Below are 22,965 nucleotides of genomic sequence, written 5' to 3'. Positions count from 1 at the left end.
CTGAGTACCCCCTGGGACCTCAAGTAACTTTAATCCACCACTTAGCTCATTGCAGCGCTCAGGGCTCCAATTATGCCCAAAAACCTCAGGTTCAAACCCCCCTTTAAAGTGGAAGGTCCCCCTTGTGGTATGTTGCTGAAGGAAGTCATCTAAGCAACTTTCCAGCATAAAAAAATGTGAAATTAGAGTTCACATTAGAAAAATTCACCCACTTTCTATTCATTCCTATGGGAGTTTGAGAAGGGTATTTATCAAATGGTGAACTCTAACCTTCACCCATTGTTAAATACATAAAAATCCCATAGGAATGAACAGAAAGTGGGTGAATTTTTCTAAGCTATGCTCCCCTTATGAGTGGAGTTAGGGTGCAAGGCCAAGTGTCCAGGGCAGCAGCTGAGGGCAAGAGGTTGGCTGTCCTTGATGTGTATACATGCACAATATATTAAAATATATACTATATATATGTGTGTTTGAAGGTGCTTTGCATAGCATCTAATTAACAGCCTCACACAAAGCATGTTACCAATAGTTCTTATCTAATTATCACTTTCCCCCCCCCTCAATGCTATCTACATATACCTCCACTATACACAGGATACTAGGGGGTTTAAAAATAAAGTGAGAAAAGTCACAACTGAAGATTCATCACGGAAATGTGAGTTCTTTCAGCTCATTACACCAAACTTTATTGGTGTTTTAACAGATAATTGTTAAACTGCTGGCATCGTTAACGCACGCATGGAATTGGGGGGGGGGGGCTCCATTCCCAAACCTTAAATCTGGGTGAGTATTATCAATAGGAAGATCAAATGCAGCCCCTAGAAAGGAATGGAATACTTTTTTTTGTGTACAGAAGCCGGACAAGAATTATATGTAGGCAGCTAATTAGTTGGTTGCATACCATGAACTTAAAGCGGATGTGTAGTCAAAAATCAAAATCCCTTTTTAGACCAAATGAAATACATTTGCAATATAAACCCATTAATAATTCTCTACCGTGCTTTAATTGGAAGCCTTGTGTATTCTGCATCCTATGCTATTCCCCTGAAATGAGCTCTGATCACAGTGGCCGCCCTGATGTGAAAAAGCATAGGACTGCTCTGTACCAGACTTCTACACTTTCCCAGCTTTCAAATGGGGGTCACTGACCCCGACAGCCAAACACTATTACTCTGTGCTCTTACAAACGTATTAATATTGTTACTTTTTATTACCATTCAGCCCCTCTCTTATTCATATTCCAGTTTTTCATTCAACCCACTTCCTGGTTACTAAGGTAAACAAGACCCTAGCAACCAGAGAGCTACTGAAATTCCAAACTGGAGAGCTGCTGAACAAAAAGTTAAATGACAGGAAAAAACCACAAAAATTAACTAATAAAAACCAATTGCAAATTGCCTCAGAATATCAATGTCTACATCATATTAAAAGGTGCACAACCCCTTTAGGAATTTGACTTTATATCCCATTTACAGAGGTCAAAGCCCTTCCATAACACTTTGCCTTTGCATTTTGCAGCTCTGAAAGCATGGGATAAACCTAACTCCAGACGAAAGATCCTCCAATGAGATCCTGCCTTCCAGTACCATCTCACCCATCTTGGTGTTATCTTACATAGGGGGTTAGGGCTGTAATTTTGGTATTACACAGGAGGGCCGGTAATACCAAAATTATAAATTGTCTAATTTCTGCCAATGTCATTCTATGGCTACTAAAGAAAATAAACTGGTGTCTTGTATAAAAAAGGGCATTGACTCAAGGGAAGAGAACATCATTTTACCTCTTTATAGGTCCCTGGTAAGGCCTCACCTTGAGTATGGGGGGCATTTTTGGGCTCCAGTCCTTATGAAGGATATTAATGAGCTGGAGAGAGTGCAGAGACTGCAACTAAACTGGTAAAGGGGGTGGAAGGGTTAAACTATGAGGTTAGACTGTCAGGGTTGGGGTTGTTTTCTCTGGAAAAGAGGCGCTTGCCAGGGGACATGATTACTCTCTACAAGTACATTAGAGGGGATTATAGGCAGATGGGGGGGGGGGGGGTTCTTTTTTCTCCCATAAAAACGATCAACGCACCAGAGGCCCCCCCTTTAGATTAGAGGAACGGAGCTTCCATTTGAAGCAGCGTAGGGGGTTCCTCACGGTGAGGGCAGTGAGGTTGGGGAATGCCCTTCCTAGTGATGGGGTAATGGCAGATTCTGTTAATGCCTATAAGAGGGGCCTGGATGAGTTCTTGAACAAGCAGAATACCCAAGGCTATTGTGATACTAATATCTACAGTTAGTATTAGTGGTTGTATTTATAGTTTATGTATGTGAGTGTATAGATTGGTAAGTATAGGTTGTGTGTGCTGGGTTTACTTGGATGGGTTGAACTTGATGGACTCTGGTATTTTTTCAACCCTATGTAACTATGTAACTGTGTAACTATGTAGGTGCTAGAAAAATGCCTTCATTAATGATCACATGAAATAAGAACAGGGTGCTGAGTGCACATTAAGTAGGCAGGATTCTTACTGGAGGATCCTCTTGCATTAAATGGGCCACTTGTCTGCACCCATTCATGCTGGGGGCCAAAGGGTGTACATGTCTAATTCTTCCCCCATATCAGATATGTGCCCATGTGTTTCTGTATTGCCAGGAACCTCCTCTTCTGGCCCTGCCGGTACTGCCTGAAGCAGCCAAAGAGTGGAATTGATTTTGTGTCAGATCCCTGCTTCCCCCTAGTGCAAGCTTGCCAGTCTCAGCAATATACATGCCGGTGTGTAAGTAAGTCAGTGGCATTAGCCTGTATGCTAACTCAGCCTGACACCAGTGTCACAGCCAGAGCGGAAATGGAAGGAATTTGTGTCATTCCCCTCTTAGAAACGTTCCTCAGCTGTCAATGGTTGCAAAGCACAATAACCTGCTTCAGGAATGATGTGAACAATGGACAAAACCACTTTTTTCTCTTTGAAACATTTATCTAAAATATTCCCAAACTGGTCACACAGCACAACTGTATCAAAAGGACGTTATTATTGCCATTCAGGCAGAATAATCCAACATTAACACATGAAAGGAAAACAAATTCCTTTCAATTGCAATTTCTTGCAATTTCTGTAAATCTTTTTTGTTTTCAAAATATTTGCAGTTTTGGATCACTAATATATTGAATTTAAAACCTGCTGTTTGTTTCCACTGAGTGGCTACAGTGGGCTGAAAATTAAAAAAAATCTTACCCAAACTAGATCTAGTGTTTGAACGTTCAATTATCATCTTCTTGCTGGGGTTATTTAACACCGACCTCTTAGCGAGAGAAATATCAGCCGTCACTCTAGTTATTGATATCCTTAGAAAGAAAAAAGAAAAGGAACAAATTATACCATTTCTGAGAATAAACACCTTCAATTCCACAGCACACCTTCAATCCTAGGCAAAAGAAAGCATTGGTGAAGGGACAAGGAGTTGGCCCTGAGAGCATCGGTCATTTTGCCTTTAGATATGAGCCCATGGGTGTCCCTGTTACATAGTTACATAGGGTTGAAAAAAGACCAGAGTCCATCAAGTTCAACCTTTCCTAATCTCAAATGATAATGTACCAAGTCTCAATAATTTACAGCTATTGAAAACACTGATTGTGTTAGGTGGGACATATGCTGTCTCTTTTTTTACAGCCATCAAATAACTGCTATCTCAAAAACTAATCTTCAACCAATCGAAACTGGCAATTTTTAGAGAATTTGTAGAGGCTGTTAGCCAAACAATGGCTTTAAATAGAAACAAGGAGAGAAGATAAACTCAAGTACCATTTCTGAGTTTGTGCTACCTTAGGAGGTCCTACTGCAAGGTCCTACAAGGGTTTACTACTGCGGTTTTTCATGTTTGTAAATCCTTCAAGTTCACAGGCCACAGAAGTCATGGGCCAAATTAAGCTGAAATAATTAAGTGGCCTCTGGGCCAACAGATCACAAGAGGTTGTTGCAGAAAAAAAAGAGAAAAGTGCCCATCCATGGCTTGATGAGGCATCCACCCAAGATGATCCAATATTCCCAAGTAATATACAAATGGGTTCTATCAGATATAGATCAGGAAGGCCATAATTTTGGCCTGGGCCAGTAAGGGAGCAAACTTCAGACTCAGAAGTGGCCCAGTTGGTAGCCAGTGTTGGACTGTGCATGGCCAGCTTTAGGCTACCCTTGCATGAGAGGCTCATTTGTATTCTGTATTGGTTTTACTTCAACAAAGTTACAAACCCTTTTCTGGTCCTCTGAATTGGCATGATCTCTAGACATCCTTCTTGTCACAAGGTGACCATACATATAGCAAATGGTATGACTTAAGCTTTCATTACATATACGATCCCATTAAGGTGTTTTTGACAGATCTATTTGCTGTCTATAAGAATGAATCTAGCCTGTCCAGTGAATAATAAAGGACTTCATTGTACATTCATCAGCCCTGCAGTGAGAGTGGGCCATACTGTCCTTCCTCGTACCCTGAGGTTTGCCTTTTTGGTCAAATAAAATGACGAGTAAGTGCAACAAGTACTTGTTAATGATCTATTCCATATACAATATGATAGATTTACCAGTTCATATAGAATTCTGGGAAAAGGGTGAGGCAATAACAAGTACCATTTATAGGGTTTTACTCATATCTCTTTGGATTTTGCTAATTCCATTATCTCATTTTATACACTAAGAGAAGGATGGGTAAGTGGGCAGAGTGTAGAACAAATACTTAATATGACTTTACTGACTCACTTCATGCATCAAATTCAAGGAGAATGATGATAAAAGTGGTCAGATCACAGTCCTAAATAGAATGTTGTGTTAGTAAATCAAGTGTCAAGAATGATGAGATTTGCTGTCATTCATAGACAAAAGGAAACACGTCCAGCTTCCACACAGCCCTTTTTAGCCCAATGTTCTAGATTGGGGGTCTCCAACCTTTACCTGTGAGCGTCATTCAAATGTAAAAACAGTTGGGGAGCAACACAAGAATGAAATATGTATCTGGGGGTACCAACTTAGGGCTCTGATTGGTTATTATTTAGTAGCCCCCTATGTGGCCTGGCAGCCTACAGGAGGCTCTGTTTGGCAGTACAGATGTTTGTATGCAACCAAAACTTGCGTCCAAGCCAAGAATGAAAAAATAAGCACCTGGTTTGAGACCACTGGGAGCAACATCCATGGGGTTAGTGAACAAAATGTTGCTCCCAAGCCACTGGTTGGGACCACTATTCTAGATAACATGATGACAAGGCCAGAACATAAATAATTTTTATTCCTCACCTCCCATCAAACCTGTGCTTCAGGAAGTCAAACAGGGCTTTCTGCATCATGTCAGTTACCTTCCCAGAAGAAAGTAGATGTGAATATCAAGAAGGACAGGAAAGAAGAGAAAAGGAAAAGATGAGAAAAGAAAATTTGTGGTTTAAGAGCCCCTCATCGTCATTATAAACCGCCTCACACTTCTCCGACACACAAAGGGTTGCTACTCTGGTTTCTGCTTTTCCATAATGCTGCAAAGAACCAATTAACACCCACAAATATATTCTGGCAGGTGTTTTTTCTTTCCCTTAGGTGTTCAAGTCTGAATGTGAAGATTAAGCACAACTCTCTCTTGATATTCCAGGCCTGATATAGAGGGAGCAAATGCCATCCCATCCTTCCCAGCAGAAAAGACCAATATTGGGGGAAACTAATATCTGGTGTTAATGTAGAATTCTTCTCAGCTGATAATCACAAGCATCATGCTCTACTCGACAAGGCAAACATCTGCATTATAAAATAAGGTATTTGGCTGAAATATGTTACCCAAACCCACTTGGTCTAATAGAACAAGCAATATGAAACCCACTGGTGAATTATATAAATGACCCCCACTGAGTGGGAAAGATGATCATTGTGTTCCTATATAAGGAGCAGTGGGCTCCCATTTGGTCAGGAAAGTCTGAACTGGTAAGCAATAACTACCCATGTATGGGCACCTTTACCCACAAAATAAATATATAAGCATGGCGCTATCTGCTCAGACCTAGATCTTCCAATACAGGAGACCTAGGATGTGAGGAAAGGTCACTATTTATATATTTACTTTAAAAAAAAATCATACCCCTCATTTGAATTCACTTTGAAAAATATATGATATAAACCCAAAAATATGACTTTGGGGGTTATGCAATAAAAGGCACTAAGTTTGCCCAGGAGTAGTAAACCTTAACATCCAATCAGAAGGTAGAATTTACTGGTCACCTGTTTAAAAGCAAAAATCTTATTGGTTGCTATCAGTTACTGCACCTGGGCAAACTTTATTACATATGGGGGCATAGGGGCACATTTACTAATCCACGAACGTCCAAAAAGCATCCGAATGCGTTTTTTTCGTAATGATCGGTATTTTGCGACTTTTTCGCGAATTGTCACGACTTTTTCGAGCGCTCAATACGAAAAAGTCACGACAATTCGCGAAAGTCGTAATGGCTAGGAAAAAGTGGCAACAATTCACGAAAGTCATAATGGCTATGAAAAAGTCGCGACAATTCACAAAATTAGTAATGGCTATGAAAAAGTCGCGACAATTAGCGCAAGTCGTAACGTCTACGAAAAAGTCGCGACAATTCACGAAAAAGTCGCGACGGTGACGAAAAAATCGGTGACGAGAAAATTCGTTTCCAATCAGATTTTTTCCCATTCGGGATTCGGATTCGTGGATTAGTAAATCAGCCCCTTAGTGTTTGAAGTGGATTCTGTTTATTGTCTACATTTAAAGTTTATCTATAGTGTGTGTAATATGGTCTATCTAATAGTATGTTACAGTATACATTAAGATTACACTTGATCCCACCTTCATGGTCTTTCAATGCAATTGTGATAGGTGGAAAAGTTATTTAATAAGATCCCCCTTGACAATTAAACTCCTCCTTAACTGTAAGCTTGAGACAGCAGTTAGGAAACAATGCTCTACTCTTTAACTCATATTAAAAATACACTAGAGGGGGGTGGTATTGGTAACAATAAACCATCATAACTTGTATAGAAAAATATTAAAAAAATAATTATGGCCAGATCAAAGATCAAATTTCAGTACAAGCCCTATATGCCGAACACGGGTGCCTATTTCCCCTTTAGGTAACAAGTAACACCTTATAAATGGAGAGTTATGGAGAGTGTAACCCAATTTGGCCCAGACACTGACACACGTCACATTCAAATCCTAACACTTCCCAGGTAGGAAAATATCATAGAAATTTCTCGCTGTGTTCACTCCTCTCTATCAGTGGGAAGGTGAAGCTGTCAGTTTCATTGGTTCAGAGATAAATAGAAGGCTTAGAATTTTTTGACAGCTTTCAGCATCTATTATTCCTGATGTGGATCTCTCTCAGGTGGCCAGAGCTTTCTTAGAAGAAATGATGGGTCATGTTAAAGTGATTTAATTGTCCTTCGCTTGCAAATAGTCTGCCTATGCGCACACTGTTACTGTTTTATCCCACAGACAGTTGCAAATTAAAGGAGAACTAAAGACCAATGGAATTGTTCTAGAAAGGCTTATGCTGATGTATAGGGCTTCTGTGCCAGCCCAGGGCCACCACAACCCTTTTGGAATAAAGATCTCTTCCCCTGAACATCCCCCCCCCTCAGTAGATCCCCATCTTGTTTTCTGCTGACATGCTCCAGGCTGCTGACAGTTACCGGAGGGATTGACTCACAATACACTATATATATATATATATATATATCATATAAGATTCATAATACTAAGCATTTTAGTACTTAATTCAGATATACATTACATGGCAGTTCGATTATTTCTCAGTTATTGGCCTTAAAGCATCAGCTTCTATGACAGATGTATCTTCTCTTCTGTTAAAGTGTGGGGGGTTTACCTGACCCCTACGCAGGGCTGTATTTTTATAGTACTTTTAAGTACTGAGGACCTGTACCTAGGGTTCCAGCTTTAGGGGGCAGCGCCAGACCTAAATACAGCCCTAACCCTAAGCCTAGCACCTTAACAGCAGCCCAGAGCACACTGAGCACGTGCAGTGCCACTGACACTCCCAAGACGGCCTAACAAGAGCCAAGATGGGGAGCTGCAGGGGACAGCTTTGAAGGCCTGGATCATTACTCTTATAGGGCTGCTGAACCTCTGGGCTGTCAATGTAAGTTTACTATATAAAATCAGCATTTCTAGACAAATTTTTAGGCTTTAATTCTTTAAACCCCTGGTTGTTATATTAATGATTACATTTATTTTTTGGCTCTGTATAATTACTAAAGTTCTACAGAGGATTAGATGCAGGTAAGAAGAACAGGGTATAGGAGGTACAGAAGGGCAAGATGGTTAAAGAAGGGCAAGATGGCAACAGTTACACTTTGTATCATCATTACCCAACCTGCAGCCCTTTGGTGCCCATAAGTTATGCCCTATTTTATACATCACCCCCCAAAAAATCTATATTGCTCTGAGCCTTGCCACAACTAAAGCCAGTCCTGTATTTATTGCTCATGGAGTTTTATAGATGACATCTCGTACCTCGTAACCTTTCAGAGATGGGCCCACTAACACGACAGGCCGCATGGATGGCACTACATCATAAGGCGGAACGAGTTCAGTCTGGAAACAAGACAGTAAAGCCCATTATACATCTGTAGCCAAAGCAGCATGGGGAGAATTATTACATATAAATCTGTATATAGTGAGCAAATGACTTACCACTTTCTGCTTCTGTTTGGCTAGGGAAGAGAAAGAAACAGAGTTAGAGCTATTGACTGGGAAAGGCACCACTAAAATGGTATATGGGGCGTTGTATGCGGAAACCATTGGCGTAACCTTTGACTATGCACGCTTGGGCCAGGGAGCTTGCCATTAAATAACGTAAGTGGTGAGAGGTGTATAGGGAAGTGCTCACTAATGCAGGGGGGGTGCAGATATCAATACTTAGGACATATTCTATTGTATAGAATTATTTCTGAATCAGCGCTGCCATTTAGCACTTGCTTTCCTGGCTGAGTTTTCCCCCTGTCTAATATTAGAAGAGAACTTCTAGGCTTGTTATGCACGCTGACAGCTTTCTGAAGATAACTCCTTTCGCTCACATCACAGACGTGTCAGCGTGCAGCCAGCACATCACTCGGCACCCTGATTTACTTGGGAATTACATGGCGGGATATTCTCAGCCATTAAACGCGGCCTTTAAAGCATCTGTTCTGCCAGGAAATCCCACCTATCTTATCCAGGGACTTGTTTTCTCCCAAGGGGCTGCACTAACAAACTCTATAATATAAAAGCCAAGAATAGCCCCTAATATATATCCTTAGTGATGGCATCATTATCCTAAGTGATGTCAGAAGTCGTCTTGAAGTTCCATCAGTGGCTTGAAGGGATACGGTCATGATTTTTATGGGATACTTTTTATTTCTAAATTACACTGTTTACATAGCAAATAATTCTCTCTACCATTTAAATTTTTATTCTTGAACCAACAAATGTATTTGTAGCTGTAATATTGGTGTGTAGGCGCCATCTCAGTGCATTGTGCCTGAGTCTGAGCTTTCAGCCAGCGCTACACATTAGAACTGCTTTCAGCTAACCTATTGTTTCTCCTACTCCCATGTAACTGGAGGAGTCCCAAGCCGGACTTGGATTTCTTACTATTGAGTGCTATTCTGATACCTACTGGGAGCTGCTATCTTGCTCCCTTCCCATTGTTCTGCTGATCAGCTGCTGGGGGGGAGGGGGGATATCACTCCAACTTGCAGCGCAGCAGTAAAGTGTGACTGAAGTTTATCAGAGCACAGCTCACATGGCTGTGGCACACTGGGAAATGAAGAAAATGGCTAGCCCCATGTGAAATTTCAAAGTTGAATATAGAATAATCTGTTTTTGAAAAACAGATTACAATGCAGGATTCTGCTGGAGAAACTCTATTAACTGATGTGTTTTGAAAAAAACAAGTTTTTCCATGACAGTATTCCATTAACTAGAAGTTACTGGGCTTCATAAAAACATTTTTACATTGCTACAAACTTGATGTCTATAGGGTGAGCAGTTGGATAACCTGAAGGTTGGTCTGTGTATGGCCCCCTTAGATCTCCTCGCCATGTTTGACATAAACAGGATTCCCAAATCCCCAAACCTCTTGGTGAATGGAGTGAAGATGGCGAATGCCATGTTAGGCCCCTGGTTCCCTGGTGGTAGGGGTATGTGTGCTTGAAAGTTAATCTGGCCCTGGCTCTCAGTTGGGGGTGGCTACCAAGAGATGGTTATCACTTAATGTTTTTTAACTTATTCAGTAAAACAAGAAGTAAAACGAGAGTCAAGGTTGGGCCAGTATTACAAATTTACTTGCATTGTAATTACCTGAAAATGTGTAATGCCCTCTCATTCTGATCCTGGCCTGCCCACGTAAACCCTGATCGGCCAAAACTCCAGCTCCATCCTACCCCTTTTCTGCCCAAATGTATCCAGAATCGGCCTACCTATGTCATTAACCCATCCCTACAGATTATCAGCAAGCCCATTTACATCAACAGTGTCCCCTTAAGGGTAACCCCTACAGTGCAAGGGGGTGCAGATTCAGCTCCTGCGCTGTCCCCATTGCTTGATAATGTGTCATTCTTACATTTCTTTCAAGGTTGAAATAAAGACAAATGGTCGGAGGGAAGGCACGAGCTAAATCCATCCCACTGTGATCAGATGGACAACACATGGGCCATACAGTGCCCGGCTCTGAGCACATAATTATACACTCTGTGTGCGCTCACCGGCAGATGGAGGGGTTGCTCGGAATGTACCGGATACCATCTCCCCAAGACTGGAAGAGGAATTTCCACTTGATTTACTGTAGGAAAAAAAATGAATACAGTTATAGCAGAAAACCTTAAAGCTCCAAGGCACAATAAAAAAAAGACATTTAAACAAGAAAGCAATTTCAGAGCTACAAATATTATGAAAAATCAAAAGAAGAAAATGATTTATTATTACAGGTATCGGACCCCTTATCCAGAAACCCATTATCCAGAAAGTTCCGAATTACAGAAAGGCCATCTCCCATAGACTCCATATAAATCAAATAATTCACATTATTAAAAATGGTTTCCTTTTTCTCTGTAATAATAAAACAGTACCTGTACTTGATCCCAACTAAGATATAATTACCCCTTATTGGGGGCAGAACAGCCCTATTGGGTTTATTTAATGGTTAAATGATTCCCTTTTCTCTGTAATAATAAAACAGTACCTGTACTTGATCCCAACTAAGATATAATTACCCCTTATTGGGGGCAGAACAATCCTATTGGGTTTAATTACTGTTTAAATAATTTTTTTAGCAGACTTAAGGTATGGAGATCCAAATTACGGAAAGATCCCTTATCCGGAAAACCCCAGGTCCCGAGCATTCTGGATAATGGGTCCCATACCTGTATTATGAAGCGCTGGCAGGAGAAGCTGGGTTTAGCAGTTGGTCCAATATAGGGATACACTGAATCCACTATTTCCGGATTCGGCCAAACCATGGATCCTTTGTAAAGGATTCGTCAGAATACCGAACTGAATTTTAAATGTACATATGTAAATAAAGAAACAATCCCGTTGCACCTGTTTTCTCATATCATTCAGCTGAATATAAAGAGAGAACATGGGATCTGCCAATTAAAAGGTGCAATGCAGAATGCCAACTGGGATTTATAAATAGGAAAATTATACAAGATACATATTCCTTATATAGGTCACATCTTAGGAACCATTCAGGCTTCTCTATTTATCTACCTGAGCCATTGGATGAACTGGAGATAAGAAATATATCGTGTTTGGAACTAGGAGAAAAGCTTTTTTCACCTTTATAAAGAAAATATGACAAAGCGTTGCCTATTTTCTATCCATAGCAGCCAATTTACTATTGTAGAAATGAATCTTGGGATTTACCCTCCATGTGTTCGTCCTCTCTTCTGCTCCTGCTGAACCCTGATGTAGTCCAGTCTCTGGGGGCTTGGGATGAACCCAATCTCACAGCCTTCCTTCACCAGCCTTCCTATCCACCAGTCGTTGTTGTATTTCTGCAATGAGGGAAGGCGCATTTATAGGTAGTTGCTCTATAATGAGCACTTGGATCCATTCAAGGGATATTAGGGACAAACAGTATCGGGCACATTTACCATTATGGGGAAAAGGAGCAAATGTTTTAAAATTCCAAAACAGAGCACAAAGACCTGTGTCCACCTATGTATGCAGAGTTGGAAGTGCCTGACAGCTCTGCATAAAGTACTGATGCCACATGGGTATGGTTTGTCCCCACCCTACATGGCATTCAGGATGCACAAGGTAGGGGTACCAGAGGGTGCCGCCAAAGGCAGGTATTCAGTACTGGCTTCCCTTGTACCCCAGTAAACTACATTCTCTGCCTGGCAACTGATTTTAATCTGGCACAAGGGACAGAGCATAGTATGTAGCTGCCAATGGAACAGGTGCAAATGCTCCATGTATGGGTCATAAGGGGAGCAATTTTGCCCCCCCATAGTTCCATTGTTTAATGGGCCCTGTAGTGTAATTAGTCTGCAAAATCTTTGGAGGGGTCTGGCACATAGTAACATAGTAAGTTAGGTATATGTTAGGACATATGTTAGGATATGTCCATCACATTCAACCATAATGCCTAATATAACCTGCCTAACTGCCAGTTGATCCAGAGGAAGGCAAAAACCCCTTTTGAAGCCTCTCTAATTTGCCGCAGAGGGCAATCGGACCAGTCCCTGGATCAACTTGTATTAAGAGCTATCTCCCATAACCCTGTATTCCCTCACTTGTACTGAGAGCTATCTCCCCTACCCCTGTATTCCCTCACTTGTACTGAGAGCTATCCCCCCTACCCCTGTATTCCCTCACTTGTACTGAGAGCTATCCCCCATACCCCTGTATTCCCTCACTTGTACTGAGAGCTATCTCCCCTACCCCTGTATTCCCTCACTTGTACTGAGAGCTATCTCCCCTACCCCTGTATTCCCTCACTTGTACTGAGAGCTATCTCCCATACCCCTGTATTCCCTCACTTGTACTGAGAGCTATCCCCCCTACCCCTGTATTCCCTCACTTGTACTGAGAGCTATCCCCCCTACCCCTGTATTCCCTCACTTGTACTGAGAGCTATCCCCCATACCCCTGTATTCCCTCACTTGTACTGAGAGCTATCTCCCCTACCCCTGTATTCCCTCACTTGTACTGAGAGCTATCTCCCCTACCCCTGTATTCCCTCACTTGTACTGAGAGCTATCTCCCATACCCCTGTATTCCCTCACTTGTACTGAGAGCTATCCCCCCTACCCCTGTATTCCCTCACTTGTACTGAGAGCTATCTCCCCTACCCCTGTATTCCCTCACTTGTACTGAGAGCTATCTCCCATACCCCTGTATTCCCTCACTTGTACTGAGAGCTATCTCCCCTACCCCTGTATTCCCTCACTTGTACTGAGAGCTATCTCCCATACCCCTGTATTCCCTCACTTGTACTGAGAGCTATCCCCCCTACCCCTGTATTCCCTCACTTGTACTGAGAGCTATCTCCCCTACCCCTGTATTCCCTCACTTGTACTGAGAGCTATCTCCCATACCCCTGTATTCCCTCACTTGTACTGAGAGCTATCTCCCATACCCCTGTATTCCCTCACTTGTACTGAGAGCTATCTCCCATACCCCTGTATTCCCTCACTTGTACTGAGAGCTATCTCCCCTACCCCTGTATTCCCTCACTTGTACTGAGAGCTATCTCCCCTACCCCTGTATTCCCTCACTTGTACTGAGAGCTATCTCCCCTACCCCTGTATTCCCTCACTTGTACTGAGAGCTATCCCCCCTACCCCTGTATTCCCTCACTTGTACTGAGAGCTATCCCCCTACCCCTGTATTCCCTCACTTGTACTGAGAGCTATCCCCCCTACCCTTGTATTCCCTCACTTGTACTGAGAGCTATCCCCCCTACCCCTGTATTCCCTCACTTGTACTGAGAGCTATCCCCCTACCCCTGTATTCCCTCACTTGTACTGAGAGCTATCCCCCTACCCCTGTATTCCCTCACTTGTACTGAGAGCTATCCCCCCTACCCCTGTATTCCCTCACTTGTACTGAGAGCTATCTCCCATACCCCTGTATTCCCTCACTTGTACTGAGAGCTATCTCCCATACCCCTGTATTCCCTCACTTGTACTGAGAGCTATCCCCCCTACCCCTGTATTCCCTCACTTGTACTGAGAGCTATCTCCCCTACCCCTGTATTAACTCCCTAAATTTACCTAAACTTAGCAACTTACCATAGATGAAGCAGACCCCCCAGTCTATGCCCCCCTATCCTCCCTGTAGGATCTGCCTCCTCTATAGTTATGCCAGTGCAGGCTTTGCCCACAAATTTACATTCCATTGTGAATAATAGACAAACTGATCTTATTGAGCATTTTTCTTTATGCCAGAATGAAGAAGCCAACAATAATAACATTTCAGACTTAATACCCGTATGATATCAGGGTCTAAATCACTGGCCCCAGTTACCAAGTTGCATTTTAGATATGACTTTGCAGAGGGGCAGAACAGAAAGGCAAAAAGCACAGCAGATAAAACATGAAGAACAATGACCAGGGTGCTTAATTTAAAGCTCAGCGTCCCCCCTATTAATTCAAGCGATAGCATTACATGCCAGCGCTTTATGCAATAGTACAGTATCGTTCTATTTCCCTTTGACTGTAACCTATAAATAAACTATAACCAATCGAAACTCCATATATTCCCTTAATTGCTATGTCAGGCTGAACATTATAATAAAGCAAAATAAATAAATTCTAGAAAAGCCGAGTTGTGCAGATGAAAAAAAAGAATGTACCTATGAGGGTGCGGATTTAACCATTCCCTCTCCTGCACAGAAGGATTCAGCAGAACCGAGCATGGTGCCGCCTACTATGGAAATGGTTAATCAGCTAATTCCTCCCAAGCGCTGGCAGCCAGTCAGTTTCCCTTTTAGCTTTAACAAGCTGCGGTCTTGCCGCCGATATTTTATTTGCCAGTGGCCAGAGGCCTTCACCCTATATTTACCTCCTTAATGTGTAAAAAGTCCTTGGCATCGAAAGATATGGCAGTGCCCGGCACGGGGACATCTTCATCCAGTGCTCCGCAGTAGCTCACGTTCGTCCTCACAGCGAATGCCACCGGCTTTGTCTAAAGGCACACAGACCCGCCATAAATACCCAGCAGCTGTCTCCTGTCTGACACCCTATAAACCTTATATGGGACCAGCGGTAATATGGCAAATACTGCTTTATAATGATTAAAGGGGACATAGGCCTTCCCTGAAACTAGTGTTAGCAGATTCTACTGGGAGAACTCTTTTGGCATCTGCAACTAAAGCGGTGGTTCACCTTTAAGTTAACTTCTAGTATATTACAGTATGTCCCATTTCTAGCAACTTTGCAATTGGTCTTTATTATTTATATTGTATAGTTTTTGAATTATTTCCTGCCGAAAATCTATTGCTCTATGAGCATACAATTTTATTATTGTACTTTTTATTCCTTCATATTCCAGTCTTTCATTCAAACTTCTGCCTGGTTGCTAAGATAAACAAGACCCTAGCAACCGGCTGAAATTTTTAAACTGGAGAGCTGCTGAGCAAAAAGCTACATTACTGAAAAACCTCAATCAATATAACGCAAACCAATTGCAAATTGCCCCAGAATATCAATATCTATGTCATTAAATTAAAGGTGAACAACCCTTTTAAGCTGCCTACTTTGGAGCGCTGCCAGGGAAGGGTTCCGCCCCCTTTAAAGGAACATACAATAGGAATTTATATATAATATTCACTTTCTCTGCACTTTTGAAAATTCTTTCCTAGGCAGCCCCATATCTCTATATAAAATATATTCACTTTCCGCAGATAATGAGTGATGTATTTTCATCACGTTCCGCTGAATACAAAAGACCGATGCTGAGGTTTTGCTGATGCGACAGATAGTGGTGCAGATATCAAACCAATAAAAATTCAGGACTTTTGCTCTAAATGATAAAATACAGTCAGATGTGGGAGATAGGAATAAATGTTGGGCCAAATCAAATGAATCATTTTTTGGCATTATTTGTCCTTTAAAGTTCTGCTAACAGAAAGAGAATAGTTCTGCTCTGGAGATAAAAAAAAATGAAGATTTCTCAAAAGCTGTTGAATCAGGAAGGGGTTAATGCTGCAATAACGACATGCTCATTAAGTTCCTTAGTAAGCAGAAAAGCATTACTTTGGCTCTCTCAAGCTGGACTGCAGCCTGCTGTTCTCTCTCTTGGCGAATCGCTTCCCTGTCCTCTTCCAGAGAGACATCAGAATCGGATGGTCTGCTTGTGTAGGAATCTGCTGAACCCTGCAACAACAATTCATCACAGTGTGCAAATGAAGGCAACCAATCAGCCGTCCCCGATGCAAGCAGCAGACGATGGCAAGGCATTAGGGAATAATGAGAGTCAAGTCATTAAACTCACAACGGTCTAGTAACCCATAGCAACCAATACAGGCAGCATTTATTAAACACCCGCCTGAACGTAAACATATGATTGGTTTCTATGGGTTACTGGCACAGGTTAGGGTGACTTCTTATTTGTGCACTGGGTACCCCTGGAACTATAGCAGGGTGACTGTTACCCCAATGTTTCTATATATCTGTAACCTTGTTATGGGCTAAGGGGGCCCAGCCTGAAGGCCAGTTTGGGGGGGATTTGGGGTGAGTACTTATTTGTGCCCTGGGTACCCCTGGAACTATAGCAGGGTGACTGTTACCCCAATGTTTCTATATATCTGTAACCTTGTTATGGGCTAAGGGGGCCCAGCCTGAAGGCCAGTTAGGGGGAGATTTGGGGTGAGTGCTTATTTGTGCCCCTGGTACCTCTGGAACTATAGCAGGGTGACTGTTACCCCAATGTTTCTATATATCTGTAACCTTGTTATGAGCTAAGGGGGCCCAGCCTGAAGGCCGTTAGGGGGAGATTTGGGGTAAGTGCTTATTTGTGCCCTGGGTACCCCTATATATCTTACCCCTTTATTGCCCTCCCTTACCTCTTTATTAGCAGCACAGCTGATACCTGTGTACAATGCAATGCTTAGGTTGTATACACCCAAGGCAAGACCCTGCCCCAAACTCACCCCCCCCCTTCATTTGTCTCCTCAAGTCTCCCACCCCCATATAAAACAATTGACCAGTGGTTTTGTGGCTGTATATAGTTATTGAACTCCCTATTGACTTCAAACAATAGGAGGATAAATGATTCCCTGTATGAAAAGTCTTATCCCCCCACCAGCGGGAGCAAGTGCAGGATTTCCCATTGTTACGCTTCACCAATTTTCACAGTTGGATATTAGTACACCTCCTCTGTCCGTAGGTAGGGTTGCCACCTAGCCAGTATATCACGGGTCAAGCTAAGGCTGGTAAATAAGTAATAGATGTTCCACCCCATACCCACCTCCAGTCTACCCCAGTCCACTGTATCTGCTCCCCAAAACTCTGCCTACGTATTAAATCTCAACCTCCTTTACCCATTTATGGCACAGCCCTCCCTCTTATGTTATGACTTTGTTCCAACAATGTCATGATCCCTCCCCCTCTCAATTCTGTCCCGCCCCTTCAGCCATCAGCTGGTACAGGCCAGAAGATAAGATGGCAGCCTTATGCATAGGCTACATTGGTCATTTATATAACAACATTTTCAAGCCTTGAGAACAGTTCTCCATTGGATAATACAGGAAAGCCAATCAGCATATTCTCATTGCCACCTATCTTTCATGCAATTTTCTCATCAACTCCTCTACATAGCTGGGGGGGCAGAATGGGACAGCGTTACAGTGGGGCATAGATCACCTTTAAAGGCATATCCAAACAATACACAGCTGACGTACTAACACTGGGCAATTCTGTACCTAGGCACTACAAATCTCAGCATACTTGAAGATATTATCAGTAGATAAATCATGCTCCGAGCTGTAGCGCAGCAACATCCCCATTAAGCAATCAATATGCCATTATGCTCTGGGACATGTATAATAAGCTAAACAAACCAAGTTTGCCCCAATATCCAGGCTACCGTGGCTGCATTAGGAGCACATCCATGGGAATTGCTGTTTAATAGTCCCCCCTTACAAGTCTGGAGGAGGGGGTGCTGCTATGCGTGCCTGGCCCCTCTGAAGATTTTTTTGCGCGGGGTCCAAGTCATTTGTAGTTCAGGAATATACCCAGTTTTCGGATATATCTCTAGTAACAGTGGCTAGGACTATGTTTGAAGGGGTCAAGGGAAAAGGCATCAACTAGGTGCAACTCTGGGAGCCGCACAGTTTGGGAATCACCGGTTTAGTAGGATATATTAGATTAAGAAAGTGAATTATATTAAGGTTATAGATAAGATTATATTAAGAAAGTGAAGACAGGGAAGCTATGCTGGAGCATTTTGTTATGACAATGTTAGTTTTTATGCCAATATGGTGCCCCAAAGAAGCAGGTTTAACCATTTGTGAGAGGCTGCATTTTACACCCTTAATGTGTCCTTCAGAACCCTGGACTCTGGATATGGCGCAACGCCGCGTCCCACATGGAACCTCACAGCACACAACTGAAGGCAGAACTGCAAATTAGTTTTTCCTATTGCTATTTTAACAGTCCCAGGGGTGTTTCCGGCCTGGCGGTGGCATTCCATTAACCCCCTTTTCTACACAAAGCCCTCAGGCGTGCCTTTACATTTTCTGGGATATAAGTGTTAAAGTGATTTTGATCTACACTTGATATATGTCCTCAAGGGGACCGGCAGTGCCAAAAAGTGTTCATTAGACAGCATTTTGCACCCGGCTACTATATAATTACCATTGTTTTTTAAATACAGGTATGGGATCTATTATCCATAATGCTGAAATAAACCCAGTAGGATTCTTTTGCCACCAATATGGATTAATGCAGCTTATTTACCATCAAATACAAGCTACTGTTTTTGTTATAACAGAAAAAGGATATCATTTAAAAAAAAAATTCAACTTTTTGCTTAAAATGGACTTTTGCTGTAGTGAGCTTTCTGGATAATGGGTTTTCTGATAAGAGATCCCACACACCGTATATATGTTATTTACACAAGCTTTTATAGTGCTTCCTTCATTTATACATGCTGTCTTAAAGGGTCAGACTGGGCCGGTGGGACACCAGAAAAAGACCCTCATGGGCCCCACTGGCCCAACACCGAATGTTACCTGCTGCCCCCGGCTGCCCTCCCTCCTCCAATCGCAAAATAATAGATAGGCACATGGGGTGGAGGTGCTAGCATTGGGTGAGCGGGCTGTTGGGGGCCCCAGAGGATGTATGGGGGCCCCTGTGGGCCTTACACACCTCAGTTTCACCCTGCTGTCTTATCTGTTGCACTGTGCCAGCTCAAAGAGCCACAGGCTTCTCCAGGCAGCAGTGCAGTAAGGGGAGGTACTGGTACAATACATGGAGACTTATGCACATTATATATATATATATATACATATATAAGGTTTAATGTTTATTTAGTTGATGCATTAATACAAAATACATGCTCCAAAGCAGTCCATATATATTTATCTTTATCAGATACCCAGTACTGCTCTATAATACAGGCATTATGAGAGACTTCCGATGAAATCGCCGTGCCGCCACAGCGCAGGGAGCAGCAGGACGAGATGTTGGGCGCTTGCCTAGGAACACATTTGCCAGTATGGGTCCTTTAATCTACAGCTGCTCTCAAAAGGTCAGATCTTAGAACACAAACAGCCAAAAACATGTCTCTTTCTCTCTATACATATATATATATATACCCAGAAGGTAAATGTTAGAGAACAGTCATATGTGCAGAACTTCATCTCCCAGAATTACATTACATTACATTAACATTTATTTATAAAGCGCCAACATATTCCGCAGCGCTGTACAATAAGTGGGTTACATACATTGGACATACAGAGTAACTTATAAAGCAATCAGTAACCGATACAAGAGGTGAAGAGGGCCCTGCCCAAAAGAGCTTACAATCTACAAGGAGAAAGGGTTAAGACACAAGGTGTGGGACTGGGCATGACCAGAGTTGTGAGAGGTGGGGCACAGGGTATTGCTAAACTAGATTAGGGTAAGCCTCTCTAAATAAATGTGTTTTTAGAGATTTCTTGAAGGCAGAGAGATTGGTAGAAAGTCTGACAGTTTGTGGGAGCGAATTCCAGAGAAGGGGGGCAGCCCTTGCAAAGTCTTGAATGCGAGCGTGTGAGGAGGGAATGAGAGAGGAGTTGAGGAGCAGGTCAGTAGAGGAGCGTAACAAGCGGGTTGGATGGTACCTAGAGATGAGTTCAGAGATGTAGGGTGGGGCAGAGTTATGGACTGCTTTAAATGTGAGGGTCAATAGCTTGAATTTTATCCTGGATGGTAGGGGAAGCCAGTGCAGGGATTGGCAGAGCGGCATGGCAGAGGAGGAGCGGTTGGAGAGGTGTATGAGCCTGGCAGCAGTATTCATTATGGACTGGAGAGGGGACAGTCTTTGGAGGGGAAGGCCAATTAATAGGGAGTTACAGTAGTCAGAATCCTCTGCCAGACAACCGTATGGTTAGTTGTAGTTTATAAAGGTCCACAAGTTAAGTATTAGAGAGCTATATACAAAAAGGTGCAAAATTTCATGTATATTGGCGCCCATGCATATATGTTTATATTTTATAGGCTCATATATAACATTGGGACTTCTGTTAGTTTCTTATAAGTAGGATATCCTTTCCATTCGGCTTTAGTCTGCATGGAAGCAAAGTAATAAAGGACAACTACACCTCTTCTTTATACAGTATGTGAGCACTTTTCTGATTTATTACACGCGCACAACGTTTCAGAATGGCGTATCCAAGCCAATGGCATTAACCAAAGATTCTCCCTGTCTTTGTGCATTTTCAGCCCATCACTTTCAGTCTGGTCAGTGCGTTTGCGCTGGGAAGATGTGACACATTCAGGTTATGGAGAGTGAGGAGCACAACCCTCCCTATTGCATGAAGGCTTTCCCCCATATGTAACAGGCACTAAGTTTGCCCAGGTGCAGTAACCCATAGCAACCAATAAGATGTTTGCTTTTAAACAGGTGACCAGTAAATTCTACCTGCTGATTGGTTGCTATGGGTTACTGCTCCTGGGCAAACTTAGTGCCTTTTATTACATAACCCATTTAGTGAGCTCAAAGAGTCATTGTCTGTGCATTTCCTAATCTGGCCTCTTATCAATGCATCTAATCCGGGATTTGGTTTGGGATTCAGCCAATTACTAGCAGAATTTATATCCAGCCAACCTAAATCCAACCCTTCAAGTCAAAGTCTAGCAGTGTGTGTGGAGCAACTGTGCCACCCTCGGCTTACCTGTTGTACCAAAGGGCCATATAGGATATAACCCTGTATGTGCAGAGCATCATGGGGAATTCACAGAAATGCACTGCCTTGGTGCACAGCACAGATTATTGGCTTTTCAGAGTGCAAATGCACCTGAAAAAGCACCCCCCCCCCCCAAAAAAAAGGTTCAAAGCTTTATTATTTTTACCCTAAATGGTGGGGCTGGGTACCCTAAAAGGCCTAAATCAGTGGGTGTGGGGGCAGCCTGAGTTACCAAGTTACTGTTTGGTTATTACAGAAAAGGGTAATCATTTTTAAAAAATGTCAACTTTTTGCTTGAAATGGACTTTATCATAGACACGCTTTCTGTAGTGAGCTTTCTGGATAATGGGTATTCGGATAAGGGATCCCATACCTGTGTGTGTGTGCGCATGTATATATATATATATATATATATATATATATATATATATATATATATATATGTATATGATTTTGATCTACACTTGATATATGTCCTCAAGGGGACGGCAGTGCCAAAAAGTGTTCATTAGACAGCATTTTGCACCCGGCTACTATATAATTACCATTGTTTTTTAAATACAGGTATGGGATCTATTATCCATAATGCTGAAATAAACCCAGTAGGATTCTTTTGCCACCAATATGGATTAATGCAGCTTATTTACCATAAAATACAAGCTACTGTTATTGTTATAACAGAAAAAGGATATCATTTAAAAAAAAAAATTCAACTTTTTGCTTAAAATGGACTTTTGCTGTAGTGAGCTTTCTGGATAATGGGTTTTCTGATAAGAGATCCCACACACCGTATATATGTTATTTACACAAGCTTTTATAGTGCTTCCTTCATTTATCCATGCTGTCTTAAAGGGTCAGACTGGGCCGATGGGACACCAGAAAATGGCTCTTGTGGGCCCCACTGACCAGCACTGAATGTTACCTGCTGCTCCCGCTGCCCTCCCTTCTCCAGTCGCACCAAAATAAGAGATAGGCACATGGGGGGGGGGGGAGGTGCTAGTGTTGGGGGAGTGGGCTGTCGGGGGCCCCTGAGGAGGTGTGGGGGTCCCCAATGGGCCTTTCATACCTACAGTCCCACCCTGCTGTCCCTGATGGCCTTTTGGTACAACAGGTAGACTTAACGTGACTTGAAGGGTTGGACTTAGGTTGGACTGGATCTAAATTCTGCCAGTAATTGGCTGAATCCCAAACCAAATCCCGGATTGGGTGCATTGATAAAATAAAGCCAGATTAGAAAATGCATTGCACTATTATATAGGGCTATGCCCCAACTCCATTATTTCCAGATTTGGCCAAATACCAAATTGTTCATGAAGAATTCGGCAGAACTGAATATGAATCTTAACATGCATAGGCAAATGAGCATAATATGGGGGGAGAGAAATGTATGCACAAAAAAATAATTAATTAAATTAATAATTAGTAATCATGCAATCTAAAGACGGGATTTTAAAGGTTCAGATTTGGTTCAGCCGGGCACCGGCATTGGGCCGAATGTGAATCCTATAGAAAAGGCTACGGTTCAGCCAGATCCCAAATCAAATCCTTACTACTGAAGCTTGTTGGTAAATGGGTAATGAT

General features: G+C 42.3%; 1 protein-coding gene and 1 long non-coding RNA gene across 3 annotated transcripts in view; one reads left to right on the top strand and one right to left on the bottom strand.

Moving 5' to 3' along the window:
- Positions 1-10,952, top strand: part of LOC116407524 — a 32,654-nt gene extending 21,702 nt beyond the window's left edge. The window contains exons 2-3 of the long non-coding RNA XR_004220388.1: positions 5,616-5,775; positions 10,615-10,952. This is a non-coding gene — a long non-coding RNA (uncharacterized LOC116407524). The remainder of the gene's footprint in view (positions 1-5,615; positions 5,776-10,614) is intronic.
- The window catches only part of cacnb4 (calcium channel, voltage-dependent, beta 4 subunit), an 80,508-nt gene that overhangs the window by 13,912 nt on the left and 43,631 nt on the right, over positions 1-22,965 (bottom strand). For both annotated transcript variants that reach the window (XM_012970187.3, NM_001142151.1), the window contains 8 exon segments: positions 16,247-16,366; positions 15,054-15,176; positions 11,907-12,037; positions 10,745-10,821; positions 8,694-8,713; positions 8,514-8,594; positions 5,273-5,331; positions 3,218-3,327 (listed from right to left, as the gene is read on the bottom strand). In XM_012970187.3, the coding sequence (XP_012825641.1) occupies positions 3,218-3,327; positions 5,273-5,331; positions 8,514-8,594; positions 8,694-8,713; positions 10,745-10,821; positions 11,907-12,037; positions 15,054-15,176; positions 16,247-16,366 (721 nt within the window).

This window comes from Xenopus tropicalis, chromosome 9, assembly GCF_000004195.4.
Source record: "Xenopus tropicalis strain Nigerian chromosome 9, UCB_Xtro_10.0, whole genome shotgun sequence".
NCBI lineage: Eukaryota > Metazoa > Chordata > Amphibia > Anura > Pipidae > Xenopus > Xenopus tropicalis.
Note: the sequence above shows the minus strand (reverse complement) of the source record. Positions and strands in the feature narration are given on the sequence as shown.